Raw genomic sequence first — 20,045 nt, 5'->3', positions numbered from 1 at the left:
TAACATAAAATATCAATCACTTGAAGCACCCAATGATGGCATTGTAAACATTTATAATGTGGTTATAATATTTAATATGTATTATAAGTGCTGTATAATTATGCACTGGTCATTACCCATTTAAAAGGCATTTTAATGAATAGTGACACCTGTGTAATATTTAGAAGTTACAAAATAATTAATTATAGTTCATTATAAGAGCCTTATAAGCCATTATTGAAGTTTATAATTTATTTATTTATTTATTTTTTTATATTTTATAAATATAATTATTACAAGGCATTATTACCAAATTACTAAGAATTATAACCGCATTTATAATGACTTATACATGTGGGCTTCATAGAAAGTGTTACCGTTAAATGTATCAACGCATCTTTCTCAAATTAATAATAAGTAATAACGAAGGTGCGTATTTTCCTACTTCAGCAAGCTGAGTGAGGCGCCAAATCGGGAGATAACATTGGGTCACAAACAGAAAGAGAAACACCGAAATGTAATCTAGACATTTATTAGGTTTAGCCGGTACTTTGCGGGAATTAGCAAAAGTTAAAGTTATAAACTAGATGTTCTCCAAAATCGCCCCAGATGAGAGACAAAACAAAGTGGACCATAAACATCTAACCAACTAGAAGTGCGTTCCCAAAAGCTCTGTAAGTACTCAGTTAACTTGATATAAGACCGTTCGGTAATCAGTAAGTATTTCCCAAAACACTTTTAACTTAAGTAGACATGCTACATACACTCGCTCCTCATTCTTAACAACGACCTCTGTCTCTGGATTTCTTCATCAGTTCTTCACCAAAAAGCCAGAGGCCGCTAATTTGAGCGTAAAAAATATTTGTTATTATTATTATTATTATTATTATTATTATTCAAAAGAGTGTCTGATGATAACAATAGCTTATTACTATTAGAATAATTAGATATTTAATAGATATTGTAATATTAATATAACAAAATATAGTATAATTATAAAGTTTTAAACTTTCTTCTTATTCTGTTTCTTCTCAGAAGTTTACATATTTTTCTGATTATTACATAGGATATTAATGAAAAAAAGTCAATTAAAACGAATGATAAGAAGAGGTGTCTTATTCAAAATGTACGACATTTATTAGGGTAGCAATTATTACATTATTAACATTAAATTATTATTATTACTATTAATTATTATTATTATTATTATTATTATTATTATTATTATTCGTGTTAATTAACATATATTTGCATGTTGGTTAACTTGAAAACGAAAAAGCGAGTGGGAAATGTAAAGTAAATCACCAGCAGGTGGCGCCGATGTTCGTTTCCATTTGCCTATTCATTCTGACACTTAAAGCGCCTTCCATGCCGAAAACAATCACAAACTGTCACTTTGCTGTTGATTTGTTACATTTTAATTTTGTCAGATATGCATCTGCTATGAAAAAGAAATAAGAACGTGAACACTGCATTTTGATTTTAGTTTTGACACTGTTACGCATTTAATGAAGAAAAGGCAAAGGCAAAGTGAGACTTGAATTTTCTTTTCTCTATTAGCTTTTTCTTTTTAGATATGGCCATGAAATACCAGAATAATGACTAAAATGAAAATAACAAACAACAAATTTAAACTGTTTTAATTATTTTTTATTTTTGTCACAAATGACGTGCTTATGTGAAAAAATAAATTGCAAATGTAGGTATTTCATTTCATTTTTCACTTTGTCAGGATATTTGCGCAGGTGTTTGGAAAAAGAAATAGCAAAAAGAGGTTTGCGTTTGCGCATTTTATTGTTTTAATTTTAATTTCTTTTTTGGCTGGATTTGCCTCTCATATGACCTGCGCTCCATTCAACAATATTATTGTATCTTGGATTTTGTCAAAAGTGTAATACTCTGCCAAATAATCTTGCAAGGCCTGGAAGATTTTTGTGACGATGCTTTGGCCAGGTCATCTGACGCAGCACTCCATCACTCTCCTTCAAATAGCCCTTACATGGCCTGGAAGTGTGTTTGGGGTCATTAGCCTGTTGAAAAACAAATGATGGTCCCACTAAGCACAAACCAGATGTGATGGCCAAAAAATGCCGCTGCTCCCCTCAGCTGTTGCCAAAGCATCACCATAAAAAAATTCCAGACGGGGCTGGAGGTTAGGGTACTAGCCTTGTGACAGGAAGGTTGCTGGTTCAATCCCCTCAGCTGACAGTATGTGACTGAAGTGCCCTTGAGCAAGGCACCTAACCCCCAATTGCTCCCTGGGCACCATGGATAGGGCTGTCCACCGCTCCAGGCAAGTGTGCTCACTACTCCCTAGTGTGTGTGTGTGTTCACTGGCGTGTATGTATGTGGGTGTTTCACTGTGGATAGGTTAAATGCGGAGGTCTAACTCCTCTTTGTGCAAACACAGCAGGCTAATGGTTCTGAATTCTGGCATGTCTCTGCAGAATGCTATGGTAGTGTGCCTTGAATTTTTACAAAATCACCAGCAAAGCACCCCCACACTGTCACACCTCCTCCTATGCTTCACAATTGGAAACACACATGTAGATACCCTCCGCTCACCTTTTCTGCAGCTCACAAAGACATCTCACAAAAATCTCAAATTTCGACTCATCAGACCAAAGTACAGATTTTCACTGGTCTAATGTCCATTCTTTGTGTTTCCTGGCCCAAGCAAGTCTCTTCTTGCTCTTCAGTAGAGGCTTCTTTGCAGCAATTCGACCATACAGGCCTTATTAATGCAGTCTCCTCTGAACAGTTGATGTTGAGATGTGTCTGCTACTTAAACTCTGTGAAGCATTTATGTGCGCTCTAATCTGAGGTGTTGTTAATTTGTGATTTCCGAGGCTGGTAACGCTAATGAACTTATCCTCTACAGCAGAAGTAACTCTTGGTCTTCCTTTTCTGGGGTGGTCCTTGTGAGAGCCAGTTTCATCATAGCGTTTGATGGTTTTCATGACTGCACTTGAGGATACAAGTTCTTGCAATTTTCCAGACTGACTGACCTTCATGTCCTAAAGTAATGATGGACTGTTTCTCTTTACTTAGTTGAGTGGCTCCTGCCCATAATACAGATTAGAAAAGTAGCTGTATAGGGCTATTCACTGTATAAAACTGTGTACCAACCCTACCTAAGCACAACTGGTGGTCTCAAACACATTAAGAAGGCAAGCAGTTTGACAAATTAACTCTTGACAAGGCACACCTGTTAATTAAAACCATTCCAGGTGACTACCTCACGAAGTTGACTGAGAGAATGCCAAGAGTGTGCAAAGCTGTCAGCAAAGCAAAAGGAGGCTACTTTGAAGAACTGAAACATATTCTGATTTGTTTAACACTTTTTTGTTTACTACATAATTCTGTATGTGTTCCCTCATAGTTTTGATGTCTTCAATATTAATCAACAATGTAGAAAATAATAAAATAAATAAAAACCATTGAATGAGAAGGTCAAAACATTTGACTGGAACTATAGCTTGTATAATTGTTTTAACTGTTTTGCTGCTATTAGACCGAGGCATGGAGCTATGAATTCTGGACTGCATCAAGAATTTCTACAGAAGAATGTTAGGGCATCCATCTGTGGCATGAAGCTCAACAGAAGGTCCAGCAGGAGAACAATGACCCTAAAACACCTGTTAGTCTACAAAGAATGGCTTAAGCAGAAGAAATTGCATTTTGGAATGGGTAAGTCAAATATCCATTGGAAATGTTATGGCAAAACTTAAGGTGTGGTGTTCATGCAAGAAACCACCACTTAGTTGAAGTCATCGCTGCCCAAGTGGGTCATACCAGTTACTGAAAACTTTTTATTTACATACTTTACATGTAATGTTGGACTGTTTCATTTGGTTCTCTTTTTCTTTTCAGATCAAATTTGAGTAGAAATTCACATAAGGTTAATGGGTGCAAAAAAATCAAGTAGCACTGTATATGTATGCTCTCATATGTATACCAGTACAGAGGTCTATGGATATGTTTTCTGTAAAATAGAATCATGTCTGATTATTTTGTGAGCTCTACCATTTTGAAAGGCAGGTTATTTGTTTATATGAAACCAACATAGTTTAATGATGTGTGTTATTATTGGGATTTTTTTTATTGTATATATCAGGGGTGCCCAATTCTGGTCATGATGTCCCCGAAATCCATGATTATCTGGATCAAGTATGTTAGAATTAGGTTGGAGGTGCAGAGTGCTAGATCTCAAGGAACAAGACTGGGTATCCCTGACCAAGTGTATATATTTAATAAAAAATGCAAATTTCAAAGTTGAAAACATCCAATTGGATTACCTAAATCAGTTCGGAAGTTCAGAAAGCTTGGAGCCAGTGCTCCAAATGTACAACCCCAATTCCAAAAAAGGTGGGACACTGTGTAAAATGTAAATAAATGTAAATAAAAAACAGAATGCAATGATTTGCAAATCTCATAGACCCATATTCTATTCAAAACGGAACATAGAACACATCAGATGTTGAAAGTGAATTTTACCATTTCATGAAAAACATTAAATCATTTAGAACTTGATGGCATAATGGAAAACCACTCTGGGGTCAGATGAATCAAAATTTTAACCTGTTTTTGGAAACCACGGACGCCGTGTCCTGCAGACTCAGGAGGAAAGGGACTATCCAGCTTGTTATCAGTGCACAGTTTAAAAGTCTGCATCTCTGTTGGCATGGGGTTGCATTAGTACCTATGGTGTGGGCAGCTTACACATCTGGAAAGGCACTATCAATGCTTAACAGTATACAGAGGTTTTAGAACAACATATGCTGCCATCCCGACAACGTCTCTTTCAGGGAAGGCCTTCCATATTTCAGCAAGACAATGTTAAACCACATACTGCATCCATCACAACAGCATGGCTTCACAGAAGAAGAGTCCACATGCTGAACTGGCCTGGCTGCAGTCCAGAACTTTCACCAATAGAAAACATTTGGCGCATCATGGAACAAAAAATCTGGCAAAGAAGACCCAGGACTGTTGAGCAGCTAGAATCCTATATCAGACAAGAATGGGACAACATTCCTCTCCCAAAACTCCAGCTACTGGTCTCCTCACTTCTCAGATGTTTACAGACTGCAGTTAAAAGAAGAGGGGATGCTACACAATGGTAGACACGGCACTGTCCCAACTTTTTTGAGATGCGTTGCTGCCATCAAGTTCTAAATGAATTAATGTTTTTCATGAAATGGTAAAATGTCTCACTTTCAACATCTGATGTGTTCTATGTTCTACTGTGAATAAAATATGGGTCTATGAGATTTGCAAATCATTGCATTCTGTTTTTATTTACATTCATTTACATTTTATATAGCATTCCAACTTTTTTGATATTGGGGTCGGAGATGATTTGTACAGCAGTAAACTAGTATTTTGAACACATTTTGCAACACATTTTGTTGAAAATAACTTGTTCATAATTAGGGGTGTAAACAGACTGCATCATTCATTAGTAAGCTTGATACGGTCATTAATTTTCTTAATTTTAATTTTTTCAAAATATCATTGAATAATGAATTATGAGCCCAGTTTTAAGAATTGAATGGTGGGCTGAGTTTATTATTGCACCCTTATTTATAAAACCGTGAGATTGGTGGAGGTTGGGGGTGCTTAATATTTATGGAGAAGATATAATATTGCCTTAGAAATCTGGCATTTTCTGTAGTTATGTAACTATTTTCTTTGGAGCTTATTTTTTCCTGAAACAATATGTATTTAACATTGAAGTATATTTGAATAGACCTGTCCAGGGTGTATCCTGCCCTCCACCCAATGACTGATGGGATAGGCTCCAGCACCCCCGCAGCCCAGAAGGATAAGCGGTTTAGAAAAAGTGTGTGTGTGTTTGTGTGTGCTTGTTTGAATATTTGACTGACAAAGAATTTTGACAAACAAAACTTACAATTTAAATTCTGAGCTCAGCAGAGAACCCTAATATATAGGTGCACTATGTATGTCTATTATTACAGATTACAGCTTATTCATGATTAATCAGCCACCCTCTACACTCTCCATCAGTGGAAACAGATCACCACAGGACCATCTCTGACCAGGTATTAATTCGGTGGTGTATCATTCTCAAAGGTGATGCTGATATGGTAGTAGGGAAATGGGTGTATTTCTGACACAGTACCAGAAAAAAACAACCAAAAAGTCACCACCAGGTTGACAGTAGTCCACCAACCAAAAATATTCATCCAGCAATAGCCATATGGTTAGAAACTAACTACTGATAAAGGGCTAGAAGACTGGAAGGTGCACGAACAAGATATGTGTTCCATATAAAGTGGTCAGCGAATCTACATAGCTAAAAATGGTGAACAACAGGTTTTTGTACTATGGTCTATGTTTTTTTCTTTTGTCATTTTCTCTTTACCACGCCAGTTCAGCTGCACAGCTAGCTGAGAAGCAAACATCTTCCCACAAATCCACCAGAAAAATGTTTGGTCAGTCATGTGAACATCCTTTTCTACATTCAATTGACCTGTACATTGTACACTTACATGTGGATTGTAGGTGCATTAGCTATTAAAAACAGGGAAAATGTATTTACCTGCTTGTAAATATGACAAATTAGGCATCTAAAAATTTGTTTGTTTGCAGTGAAGTAAAAGTAAATCTGACAAGTTGTGCAAAAAATAGGTACAGACCAGTGAGGATGCTCACAATTATAAAGTTGTCACGCTTCCCTCCGGCTCCCAAGCCGAACCGGACTCCATTTCCCATAATGCCACAGACTCTCACATGACTCCAAACCAGAGTCACATGACTTTCCCCCTTTGTCTCCTGATTATTGAGCGTTTTCACGTGTGCTTCTGCCTATACATACACACCCTGTTGTTCAGTTCTTTTCCGAGTTTTGGCTAGCCCACTAGCATTACGAAGTGTTCCTTGTCTGTGTTATTTTGTCGTGTAAGACCTTTGCTTCTTTTTGACACCGTGTTTTGCCTCTCTCTTTGGACTCTGTTTCCGGTTTTGGATCCTTGCTTGTTTTTCTACTTCGTCTTTTGGTATGTCCCCTTGTTACTTCTATTGTTAGCTGTTGCTGACTCGGACTGTTTAAGACTACCCCTTTGTACCTATACAAAGCCCTATATTAAAGCCTCTCTTCTTTATCTGCGAGTGTCTGATTTCGGTCCAGTCCTGACAAAAGTCAGCATCATTTGTGCAGTGTTGTGATCTTACTTGGTCCTGCTGACAGATTGTCACAGTGGCATTTTTCCAAACTGGCACTATAATTGTCTTCAGTATCTGAAGGAGATAAAATTGTCAGCAACTGCTGAAGATCTATAAGATTAGTGAAATGCACTACTGTTAAAAGCTTGGGTTTTGTTTCTTAATTGAATATAAACCGTGATGTCTATATATGAAAGGCTGCTTTGAACAATCCAAAATATAAAATGTGGAGTACAATATATACTTTGATTTGACAAATTGAACAAATAAATTATTTCATTTTAAATCCTTCAAAGTAACCCCTTTTTGCTTTGATGCAGCTTTACACAGTCTTGCACACAGTTCTCTAAACCACCTTCATGAAGTGCCACCTAAGATGCTTTTCCATCAGGACTGAAGAAGCTCCACATATGTATGCTGCTGGTGAAAATTGCCACTTGAAATGGTATTTTAAATTTAACCCCAGGCTTATTACATACTAAGGCTTATTATTCAGTAACTACAAGGACTTCCATGCTAACTGGCTAAGCTATTCGTAGGTTATAGAAATGTGCAATAAAACTTTGGGCCCACTGGTGAGCCCTGGCCATATAAGGGGTTAAAGTGTTGTTTTGTAAATAGATTCATATACAGGCATCAGCTCAACTATTTATATACTGTATGTCTTAAAAACAAAATTCAAGCATTTAAGCTTTAAGTCCTAGCACAAAGTATCCTTAAGATTATTGAAAACATCCACTCTGTGAGGTATGTCTAAATTTTTGACAGGAAGTATGTGAAATGTTTTAAATACATTTTACATCTTAAACATGTGATGTAAAGGTTATAATATTAAGTGACATACAAACTTTCATATGCTGATATAGAGATCAACATTTCCATGCATTCCATGTCCCAGTACACCTGATTCACCTTATGACTGCCTCCATATTTAGCTAATAAGCCAGATTAAGTGTGTTGGACAAAGAATGTATGGAGCTATGCTGGGCAGGGGTTTGTCAGGAGCAGGAAAAAGAAACACTGATCTAGCAGTTTCTCCGGATATATAGCTATAAATGGAGAAGTTTGTACACCCCTGGTCAAATTACATGTTTTGTTGATTTTCTACATGACAATAAGTTAACATAAGGTTAAATATGGCATTTCTTTACAAAAAAATCTTTTTATGTGCTGAGAATACAAATATCTTGGAAAAAAAAAACGTGTCATAACCTTAGAATAGGCCACATTTTATGTTCTATTTTTCCAGTACATGAAATGCAGCAAACATTTCAAATGTGTTTTTGAAAAATTAAGCTTGTGCATAGTTAAGGGTTGAGGGTTTATATTTCTCATTAGAAGAAGATTATATTAGACATGGCTTGTTTAATTTTTTCTGGGTACTGTGTTTAGGATTTTAGTTCAGGGCTTTAAAGAGAATTTTTCAAAATTTCTGCTTAATTAAATTTTCAAGATGTAAACAGTGATTCAGAGTGGCTTGATCTAAAAGTTACAGAGAAACTTGGAGTTAGGAACCAAGTGTCTGAAGAGCGTAATGCCTCTAAAAGCCACATTCCAGAAAGCTATTAGATGAAATGGTTACAGATACTTTGCATGATGCTGATAATTTTGGGAAAGACAATGGAAGATTTTGGTATAAAACACTTTTTATCTGTTCATGGCAGAAAGATATTTTTTCACATTTTCCACTATTGTACTATCAACATTCCACATAAAAACTTAGACATGTGTAGATACACTGGACATTTTGGAAAGTAAATGAAATGAATATATTTGTGTTGTAGACATGGTTTCTGGTTTCTATCACCACTGCTGTAAAGAAATTTGCATCAATAAATTTCTCCACAGCAGTGAGTCACCAACCCTCCTCCTGGAGATCTAATTTCCTGTAGAGTTTAGTTCAAACCTAGACCTTATCCAACACTAATACATCTGATCCAGCCAATCAAGATCATGTAAAGACTTTAATTAACTGGAGCAGGTGTGGCCGATTGGAACTAGACTCCACAGGAAGGTAGATCTCTAGGAGCAGGATTGGTGACCACTGCTCTACACCATTTCACATCAGACCTCTCTAAATGACTTTGTTTGCATCTTCTCAACCATTGAATTATGCAAATTTAGGGAAAAAAGTGACAATCCCCTTCCAGCACGTGACTGGAGGCACAGAAGCCAGAGATGTTGGGAGACTTTGTAGGGGCCTTTAAAAACTAAACTGTTTTCTGTGGCTGCATAGTGATAACATTTTCCTTTAGATTTTCGTGTCTTTCATGCATTTCTTTGTGCATGACTCGTTGATGGATTTGCTTGCATTTTTCCTGTCTACCTATCTTGTGATCCACGCCTCTCATTCATCCAGTGAAAGTACTATTAAGTGTTTATAGTATTATAATATTTAATTTAATGTAATAATGTAATATTTATATTATGATTAAGGTTTTGATCATTAAGAATGATAACGCTGAATTAGGGAACAATCTGACAATGCTACTGAATAGAGCTGTTTGGGAGTCGAATGAAAGCTCTTTTTTTGTGAGCTGAGCGATTTGGTCTGACTCAGTGAAGAGTCTGAATGCCCATCACTAATTTAATGACCTCCAAACCATCCATTGGAGGATTTTATGACTTTATATGAGTGTGGTCTACAAGCCAAAGGGTGCCCATATGCCTCTGAATGTTACAAGAAGTTATGCACAGGCTGCAGTAGGCAGTCTACTGTGTGCGCGTATGGCAAGACATTAAATCAGAGCCTGGCCACTTCCTATCCTTCCCTTCGCCCGCGAGTCCTCAATGCATGGAAGTAAATGGCGCTCAACGGCTAAAAACGAAAAGCTAAAATAGTTTCTAATCACTCGCCCAGAACGTTTCTTTAATTTTAGAAAGTAGAAGGATGTATTTCACTATTTCCGCCCTCTAGCGTTTGAGAAAACCGGAAGACATTGCAGAGTGGGAATTCTCTCTGCAAGTTCTCTATCACTTCCCAGGGACCCTCGGCCAGAGTGATCAAATTAGCACGTTTTAATTATCATACAAGCCATTACAGTTAACTGTAAAACTTCATTGGTTTAATTCTGTAGTGTGTTAGCTAGCTTTGTTGTGCTTGTTTACAAATAAATTCAAGTTTACAAGAAGTCAAGCACATACATATCTACCTATGTCTTTTGAGGTTCCTCCCAGAGTTGTTGATTATAAGACAATGACAGACCAGATTAAAAAGATAAATACCAGAGACGTAGAATTTTTACTTTGAAGAGAAGTGTTTTTAGATGTTTCTTTGAAGTGTGCACTGAGCTTGACTGTCTAGTAAAAGGTGGAATTTCAAAGGTAGAGTTCCACAGTTTAGAAGCATAATAACAATCTCTCCATGTTTTCTGTATTTTACAGAAATTGTTTGCACAAGGCCAGCATCTGCAGATCTAATATAATGTGTTGGAACATAAACAGACAGACACTCTTAAAAGATTGAGGTAGCCATTGCAGTTCTTTTAAAATGGGAGTGATGTGATCTCTCTGTTTTGTTTTTGTTAGTGTCTGTGTTGCCGCATTTTGTAGAGGATGGACTGTAAAACGGGTTTTACAATAATCAACTCTGCTTGTAACAAATGCATCTAAGATTACACTCAGGTTTTCTGCATGGACATGTTTGATTTATTTCATAACACATTTGCAAAGAGCTAAATCATTATTGAGTACAAATTCTTGCATAGCTGGTTGTCAAGGCTCTATCTCTTCAGGGCTCTCGAACACTCTGGTTATGTCTGGTTTCTTGGCGAGCTGTCTGGCCATTGTGCCTGTGCTGTCCTCTGTGTCCATGAGTCCATGTTGCAGCAAGGTCTGGGCTGTGGCTGCCTGCTGGCCAATACATGCCATGTGTAAAGCTGGGAAATACAGCAGAGAGAATGTTTCAGAGAACAAATGGTTTCTTTTTTAACAAGTTGTTGTGACATTTTTCCTAGATAGTACAACACAATATAACTATTAACCTTGTTCCTCTCCAGCAGTTCAGTTGGGCCCATCGACAACAGTACATAGTGGTTTGATGTGAAATGCTCCATTGTTGACAAACTTACAGCAACCTCTTTACCATTTTACCATCAAGGCACATCTAGATTCACTGGTCATTTTGGATAGCACATAAAATGGCTGCATTTTTGTGTTCTAGACCTCATGACCCTTGGTTTCTGTCACCACCACAGTAAAGAAATCTGAGACTGTACATTTCTCTACAATGAACCATTTCACATCAGAACACTCTGAATTAATTTACTACAGCTCATTATACCAAAATTTTTAAAAATTGGTGGAATTCCCTTTAAGCCCTTTGGATTTGCTGTGGGTACCCAGGTGTCACTTTGTACCTGATCTTCCTTTCTTATCTCTTGCATGAAGATCGGCACCCAGCTGCAGCAGGGTTTTTATGGTGCTCGTGTGACCCTCCTGAAAATAAACACCAGAAAATAAACATGAGTTTTCCAAAAGCATTGTACCATAAAGATCATCGTTACACTATATAATAATTACTGGTTTTGATCTGTTGATATAGAGATGTTCTGAGGTTTGAATTTCAGCTTTATGGCAGTAATGTTTGTTTGTTAACTTAGAAAGTGACCAAACAGAGAGAACCTTAGCAGCATAATGCAAAGCTGTGAGCTCCAGCTTTGTGGCTCTTGCGTTCACATCAACGCTGAGGTCCTGTACGAGGAAACATAAAGCTTCTTCTTGGGCTGTCACAGACGCTTGGTGTAAGGGCTGCGCTCCCAGAATATCTACAGCAGTGGGGCAGGCCTATTTTCACACACACACACACAGACAACAACCAGAACCACTTAGTGATGTATTATTTTGTAACTGAGCCACCATTACAATTGCCACCTAGACTGTCTTTAGCTTACTTGGTGTTTCTCCAGTAGCAGCTTGGCTACCCCAAGATGCCCATTTCTGACAGCATCCATGAATGGAGTAACTCCACAGCTGTCCTTCTCGTCCGGTTTGTAAGCACATCTGGGTAGCAAAAAAAAAAAACATCCACTGTAAGTTTCAAAGATGCTTTGTTGTACATATAACAGACATGAACATACCTCAAATAGAATGTGCACAATCATGACATGCAAGCACATGTAGAATCTTATCCACTTACTTCTCAAGAAGGATCTTGACTACTTCCAGACAGCCATGCATGGCTAGAAAAGATATAGAAACAAAGACACTAACATAGTTGCATAGGGGCACAAGAAAAGGGGATATAATCAGATTCTAAGAAAGAAAAAAGTGTGTATTAGTTTAATAACTAAACTATAAAAAATGCTCATTGCCTGTGCAATATTGTTCAGAACACACAATTAGATTTAAAAAAACAAACAAACAAATAAATAAATTTTAGGGAGGGTAACGTAACTGTGATAAAACCTCTACTATACAGCCACTTGTTCTAAAAAATCTACAAATCTTACAAAATATTACAACTGCTTGTTATCTGAAGATGATTTGAATCTTCACTATGCATTTTTCATTGCATTTTTTCCTGCTGTTTGTAATAATATTTTAAGACCATGTAGATGTTTATTACACTTACAAAATGATATTTTGTACAAATCTCAATCAAAGTAAATTATCTGCTGTTGTTCACGTGCCACGCAGCCAGCAGTACCAGCAGTGTGCAGGGGTGTCCTACGGGTCTTGCTCTCTGTCCTCCACACCTCCGGTCTGACCAGCAGGAGATGCTCAATCACAGCTGGATCACCTTCTCGGCACGCAATGTGGAATGAGTTCCAGCCATCTTTATTGTGGAGAGTTGGGTCGGCAGCGTGGTCCAGAAGCACTTTAATAACCCCAAGGTCCCTTCGGGTGCAGGCCATCATGAGAGGAGTCCTAAGAGAGTCAGAGTTCAGATTCTGAAATTATTTTGTGCCTCATTTGATATGATGCTGCTGACGCCCCGGTTTAAATTTAGTGAAAAAAAAGGTGAGAGATAAAGGCAGTGAGTACAAGCCCAACTAAATACTGCTACTACACTCCTAAAAGAGATGGTTCTTCAATGGTTCTTTAATAAAAATAATGGTTCTACATAAAACCATGAACAAAAAAAAAATTGCATGCTTCAAAAAGAACGTTTTTGAAAACAGTTCTTTATAGCACCAAAAAGCGTTCTTCTGTTATAAGCTTGACATCGTAACAATATCTTGGCACTGTAACATTAACAGAACCCTTTGATGCTATATAGAACCATTTCTAAAAAGGTTCTATATAGAACCACATAACTTCAATCTGAAGAACAATTCCACCATGCAAAAAAAACATTTAAGCATGGAATGGTTCTTTGAGTGTTTGTGGTTCTATATAGAACCATTGTCCTTACTAAAGAACCCTTAGAGACATCTTTTTAAGGAGTGTATAATCTACATTTGCATTGAAATGTCAGCTTCTCTTTTTATTTTTCACAGTGAATATTTTTTTTGTTTTATTTATTTATTTATTTTCACATGTATTTACACGTTTTAACTTTTTAACCAATCAGACAGTCGTCTTAGGATTCAGCCAATCAACGCTCCCCACTATCTCTCTCGCAGCAACCAACGCCCGCTTTCGCCTTAGCAACCAGCAATGGTAACGTTAAAACGTATGTAAATTAAAAGCCAGAATTTAATAAGAACGATTAATACGAGATTAAAATAAAGGTTTAAAGTCGACATGTTTTTTTAAATTCACTCTGAAAACGTTAGGTCATCAAGAATTTGAAGAAAGTTGGTTCGGTAAGTTAAGTTTCTTCTTATAAACTGAAACTATGCTCGAGAATATTCCAGAAAATTCCCTCAGGTAAGCAGGCTATGCTAGCTATGGTGCCCCAAGACAAAAAATAAACCTCTCACCTTAAATGGAGTTTTTTTTTAAACTAAACACCAGCACCAGTTGTTGTAACTGTTTGAAATGCTTATAATTTTCAGTTTATACTGAATTTATCTTTTCTTTTCCCTTCTTGCATAACTTCATTTGCGAGCCTAGCCTACAGAGTCTGAACGCAGATATGGTCCTCTGCTCTGCACATTAAGGGAGAATTCTTATTTTCCCCCATCTGAACACCGTGATCTGTTTTCACTGTAGCTAAACTTAAACTCGTACACACATGCATGCACACACAGACGTGATAATTAAAAGAAAAACCTGAATAAATGAGTGGAAAACATCATGGCGAATGCGTCAGATGTACTGCACGATATAATCAACCAATTAAGATCCCATTGTGCTCTGTGGCATGTTTATAATGCTGAGCAGACCTCGAATATGTAAATGACAGTTCATTATTGGGACATTGCAGGAGCTGCAGTCACACAGACAACTCAAATGGCTAGTGTTTCAGTAGAAACAGTGACTAAAGCAACATCTGCGTTTAGCTCTATGGGAAGTACATAAGTAAATTAGGTTGGGCATTATGGTCAAAGTGTACAGTGCTTCTGCATTAGTACAACATGTAAGGAAGAATAGGAGAGCAGCTGTTCCTAGTTCCAAGTGGCTGAGTATGTCAATGCAAGGCGTGATCAGACAGTGTTAGAAAGAACAGTCTGCTGACAACTAAATAGAGAGGGATATTACAGTAGGGCATTACTGTATAAACCAACCGTTCATTATAAAGACAAATGCATTTGAGAGAAAACATTTGAGAGTTCAGTGGTGTGAAAACCATGTGCTGGTCTACAGAGATGCAAAAAAAGTGTTGTGGTCAAATGAGTCATCCTTCACCATATTCTCCCGAAGTCGGTGAGTGTATGTGTGGCCTAGAGAACAGTATGGACACGAATATTTGATGTTTATAAGGGGGTCTGGTGGCTATGTTATGCCGTGAAGGGCATTTTGCCGGCACAGTTTGTAATCACTTGTCCTGTTATAGGGAACTATCAATGCAAATCAAAGTAATTCTGGTTGATTTTTATCCTATGATGAAACATTTATATCTTCATAGGTGTCACTGAATGGTTTGATGAGTATGAAAATGATATAATAATTATTTGAATATCTGTATTTATAGAGCACATTTCATACTATGGCAGCATATTCCAGTCTTTATTCAAATTCAAATGCAAATTTGAAAACGCTAACTCAGGTGTTTGTTCACAACTGTATTTCCAATGTGAGTGTGCATTATTTAAGACATGATTTAAATTCAAATGCAAAATGTGTATTTGCATTTGCTTTTCTGGGTATAAAGGCTGTCACAGTTAATATGGAAAAGCAAAGTGCTTTTAACACTTCATTTGCGTAGTCCTAATGGTCTGACTTTGACATATTAAAAAAGATAAAACAGTCACCCATTTGCAATTGCATTTTCTCATTGTGGCACCTTATCTCTGCCAAAATGAAAATGCAATAAGATAATCTTGGAAAACCAGGCCACCCAGCTCGCTGACAGCCCCTGACTATTTGTAATGTTTGTGTTAAAGCAGTTAAAGCACTAAAATGTGAAGGGCAGTGTAAATCCATGACCATTGTCCCTCTGACAGTCCTGTGAGTCTCTGCCCAAAGCTGATCACTAATGTCACCAACATTGGCTCTCCTAGTCAGTTACATCCCACACAAAAATCACTTCCAACAGAATTATCCTCAGCCTAGTTAGCTAGTGTTAAAATCTCACTAGCAGCGGTCGCTAATGCTCCAGAACCGCTAGAGTTTAGACTTTTCGCCACTTCCTCTTAAAACACGTCCCGCACTAAAAAGTACATCCCGCCACCCCGCCCACAGCGTTTGAATCAGACCGTTAAGACTACGAAAATATCAAAATTACTTTGCTTTTCCATGTTAACTTTAACAGCCTTGATACCCAGAAATGCAAATGCAAATACACATTTTGTATTTGATGCAAATAATGCACTCTCACACTGAAAATGCAATTGTAAATACACAATTGATTTAGCATTTTCAAATTTGCATTTGGATTTGAGTTAAGTCTAGTATATCACTGTTGTTGGAAGAAAACCTCGTATCTCCAAAATGATAACTTTACAGGAAAAGGAAAAAACCTACTTTACCTTTAATGTAAGTCAATGGAACCAGACTTTTTTCCAAGTCATTTTGGGTCATTTCTTTTAGTCCATTCATCATGAAATGTGCATACAACGTAAAGAACAACAGGCATTTTTAAATTATGCCAAAGACTGAAAAATGTCAAAAATGTTCTTGTGCTTAACAGACAGGTAATAAAGCTTAACAGGAGTAGAAGGATCTATGAGTATTTATTTAAAATCATACAAGACAATGACACAGATCAAATAAAAAAGATAAATGAACGCACCTACGTTTACTTTTTAAAAGGGTTACACTTACACACACACTCGAAACCCAACAAGTAAACTCCTTTTAGTATTGGCTCTAATGTGCTGCTGTCTTTTTAGTCCAGCTCAAAACAGTTCCTTCGAGCCGGATTCGAACCAGCGACCTAAGGATTACCGTATACAACCACTACAGTCCTCCGCTCTACCAACTGAGCTATCGAAGGCTTAAAGAGGAATTCCCACGTGGTCCGGATGGCCCGAGCGAACTGTCTTAAGTGGCGTTCAAAATCCAGCAAATGATTTGTTTGTAATACAGATCACGTTTTGCCAAAATATGATATTTAAAAAGTGAAACACTGGGATTCCCTAATTATCCGCGTGCAGATACCGAGTGCTTTTTTAACAATCATAATCCTGGGGATCCATATAGTGACTAGCCCTCCAGCTCAAAACGGATCCTTCGAGCCGGATTCGAACCAGCGACCTAAGGATAGCTTTTTACAACCACTACAGTCCTCCGCTCTACCAACTGAGCTATCGAAGGCATGTTATAACCATCTGGTCTTTGTGCACTGACTCATGCAGCATTCACATTAATGTGGAAAATGTACAATGCCCACCACTTTGTAGCACATAATCAAAGACAACGTGAAAGACAAACTATACGGTGTGGAACCAGTGTTCAAATTTAAATCAAGTCAGTGCACTTTACTGGGTCTATATATTGCTTGACTAACAGATTATATTGAGGCTATCCACTGTAATATGCTGTAATGTGTTTTTTTGTCCTCTAGCTCAACACGCTTCCTTTTATTCAAATAAACACCGTAAGGATAGCCATATAAAACCACTACAGTTCTCCCCTCTACCAGCCGAGCCATCAAAAGCTTGTAGGAAAATTATCATCCAGCCAGGATAGCATAGGTGAGCTGACTTAAGCAGCCTTCACATTTTTGCAGATAATGAGCATTGCACACAGTTTCACACTGTTTTGTATAGTGGCAATATTCATAGCACTCAAGGTGCCAAGAAGAGAAATTCATACATCCCAGACATTTCGTGGTCCCTACATGGTTTTAGCCAATTAGTGAAGTAGTATACTTCAAGAAAACCTGAAATACAGATTATATGTTTGTCTGCATTCTCCAAGCACTGGCTTGGCACAGGGTAGAAAAAAATTTCAGGTCAAGTAAATGGTCAAGGCATTCCTTTTACTTACTATTATGTTTTTTACTAAATATGTGTGCACTTTTCATGTGGAAAAGTATCCTTACACTGTATTTACTTAATCTTAATTTACTTAAATAATCAGTCCAAACCCTATACTCTGATTTGGCACTTAATACTGAGGGTAATCTGCTCTTCCACAGCCTAGTAATCTTGTGAATGGCCCATAGGGAATAAGCGTTCTGACTGCCACACAGTCGCTACATGACTACTAAATGTAACATTGTCATTATCAAAAAAGAGAAATACCATATCATTTTGCCACCACTAAATCACACGTTTATGAACCCACGCTCGACTTCGAGTTCATGGCCCGAATCTGGTGTTACATTGTCTTTCAAAAGAAGTCCTTCGAGCCGGATTCGAACCAGCGACCTAAGGATGGCCGTATGTAACCTCTACAGTCCTCCGCTCTACCAACTGAGCTATCGAAGGCTTGCGGCTAAACGACCGTGCAGTCCGGATGGCGTATATTAGCCCGAACAGACGTACTCCTTTAAAAAGAGTATGTTCGGTATCTAACTGTAGGCCTAAAGCTGTCTAATGCGAGACGTTTGAATTAAATCAACGTGTTTACAGTTTTTTTTCCTGTGCCTAAATAATTAAATTGCCAACACACGTCCTGCAAATGTCCTTGAATGAAAACAGTTGCACTATGCTAAAACGAGCTGAATCTAGCTAAAAATACATACAATTATACGAAGATATTTACAGTTATACAAATGACAAGATTAAATGATAATAAAGTGTAAATACTAAGATGGCAAATGGCAAAGACCAATGGACTGAACAGCCATTTATTGAGACAGTAAAATATTTGCTTTAATAAGCACTTGTACTGCGAGAAATCCCTTTTAGAAAGAAAACGTTTTAAACGTCAGTAGTGCATATTACATCCCCTAAAATAACAATATTGCTCTATAAAACACACCGATATTGCGCCCAACGTCACTTCATAGCTTGGCCATTTCGGAAAAACATGTCCTTCGAGCCGGATTCGAACCAGCGACCTAAGGATTACAGCTTTACCTCTACAGTCCTCCGCTCTACCAACTGAGCTATCGAAGGAGCTACGTGGATGCCTTAGAGTATAGCCTCTCATAGATAAACCACAAACAAGTTGAACTCACCAGTCTGCTTTCTTCAGACAGTCGATTTGTGCTCCTCTGTCGATCAGATACTGAACGCACTGCTCATGACTCATGGAGGCAGCCTCGTGTAAAGCTCTCTTGTAATCATTATTGTACAACTCAACGTCCATGCCCAGTTCCTCAATGAAATACCTCAGGATATCGAAGTGCCCGTGCCTGGCCGCATAATGCAATAGTGTATCTCCAGATTTCCCAAAATGTGCATTTATAGGCTGCTTAAAGTAAACCCCGCTTGTTCCCTCTATCTGCTCTTTAAGCATACTCAGATGTCCATCCTGAGTTAGCTTGATTAAAAGCTTGAACGTGCTTTCTTCATCCATTTCTTTCAATAAAACTCTACAAATGTAATACAAGCATCTGGCCGTTACTGTAAATACGATTTTCCCATTTCACGTTTTGTTGACAAGATCCTTGCAGTTACGAAGCAAGAAGCAACAGCAGCACCTCATAACGCAAATGGCTGCTGATCGGGTCTTCTTCAAACTAAAAGACTCTCCGGTTAGTGTGAAGATGCAGCAAATCAGCTAAAAGTTCACTCGCTAAAAAGATACGAATAAAAGTCTGCGTGTGTGATGTACTGAAACGACTGCAAAAAAACAAAAGGTTATAAACATGTTGGTATGTTGGTTTCGAGATATCAGACCGAAAGGAAAAGTCTTTTTTTTATATTTGTCTAATCACTTTGAGCTTCCTCACTAAAAGGATACGAAAAAATGGTGACACAGCCTGAAAATGAGTAACACAACAACCACAAGCTTTTAAGCATGCTGGCCTTGAGAAGACGTCCGAAAATAAAAGTCTCTTATGAGGTGTTTTTTTTTCTTTTTTTTTCCTTTTTTTCTTTCTTTTTCTTTTTTTTTTTTTTTCATTTTGATATTTGTCCTTGGAATTGTACTTTTTTTTCATTATAATTCATTATAATTGAACTGTCTGATACTGAACTGTCACTGGGGCAGTTCCCCATTTTGTCACTGGGGTGGTAACCTTAAGGGTACATCTCAGTACCTTTAGTCAGGGAACATAATTGCACCATTTTCCATTACAGTTCTGTTTTCTAACTGGTGTTGACCTCAAATAGCCTGTCTTGTCTCCAGACTTTTAATTTTGTTCTAGGTTTCAACATTAGGTTTTGAAAAGGTACAAATACTTACTTTTCCCATGGGAAAAACTTATGTAAGGTACACAGTTGGTCCTTCAAACCATTGTGGTACCTTTGAGGGTACATTTACATTGTTTGTAC

General features: G+C 37.5%; 1 protein-coding gene and 4 non-coding genes across 5 annotated transcripts; all 5 read right to left on the bottom strand.

Moving 5' to 3' along the window:
• Nucleotides 1-10,792: 10,792 nt before the first annotated feature.
• Nucleotides 10,793-19,269, bottom strand: ankrd16 (ankyrin repeat domain 16). The gene is made up of 7 exons (XM_036563827.1): nucleotides 18,785-19,269; nucleotides 12,815-13,035; nucleotides 12,305-12,347; nucleotides 12,060-12,168; nucleotides 11,791-11,952; nucleotides 11,526-11,604; nucleotides 10,793-11,045 (listed from the first exon to the last, which is right to left on the bottom strand). The coding sequence occupies exons 1-7, from the start codon at nucleotides 19,123-19,125 to the stop codon at nucleotides 10,882-10,884; spliced, it is 1,119 nt and encodes a 372-aa protein (XP_036419720.1). The 5' UTR covers nucleotides 19,126-19,269; the 3' UTR covers nucleotides 10,793-10,881.
• Nucleotides 16,564-16,651, bottom strand: trnay-gua. The gene is given in 2 exon segments: nucleotides 16,564-16,599; nucleotides 16,615-16,651. It is a non-coding gene; the product is annotated as a tRNA-Tyr (tRNA).
• Nucleotides 16,884-16,971, bottom strand: trnay-gua. The gene is given in 2 exon segments: nucleotides 16,884-16,919; nucleotides 16,935-16,971. It is a non-coding gene; the product is annotated as a tRNA-Tyr (tRNA).
• Nucleotides 18,002-18,089, bottom strand: trnay-gua. Its single transcript is given in 2 exon segments — nucleotides 18,002-18,037; nucleotides 18,053-18,089. It is a non-coding gene; the product is annotated as a tRNA-Tyr (tRNA).
• Nucleotides 18,637-18,722, bottom strand: trnay-gua. Its single transcript is given in 2 exon segments — nucleotides 18,637-18,672; nucleotides 18,686-18,722. It is a non-coding gene; the product is annotated as a tRNA-Tyr (tRNA).
• Nucleotides 19,270-20,045: the final 776 nt, after the last annotated feature.

This window comes from Colossoma macropomum, unplaced genomic scaffold, assembly GCF_904425465.1.
Source record: "Colossoma macropomum unplaced genomic scaffold, Colossoma_macropomum, whole genome shotgun sequence".
Lineage (NCBI taxonomy): Eukaryota > Metazoa > Chordata > Actinopteri > Characiformes > Serrasalmidae > Colossoma > Colossoma macropomum.
The sequence above is the reverse complement of the archived record's forward strand: the minus strand, read 5'-3'. Positions and strand labels throughout refer to the sequence as shown.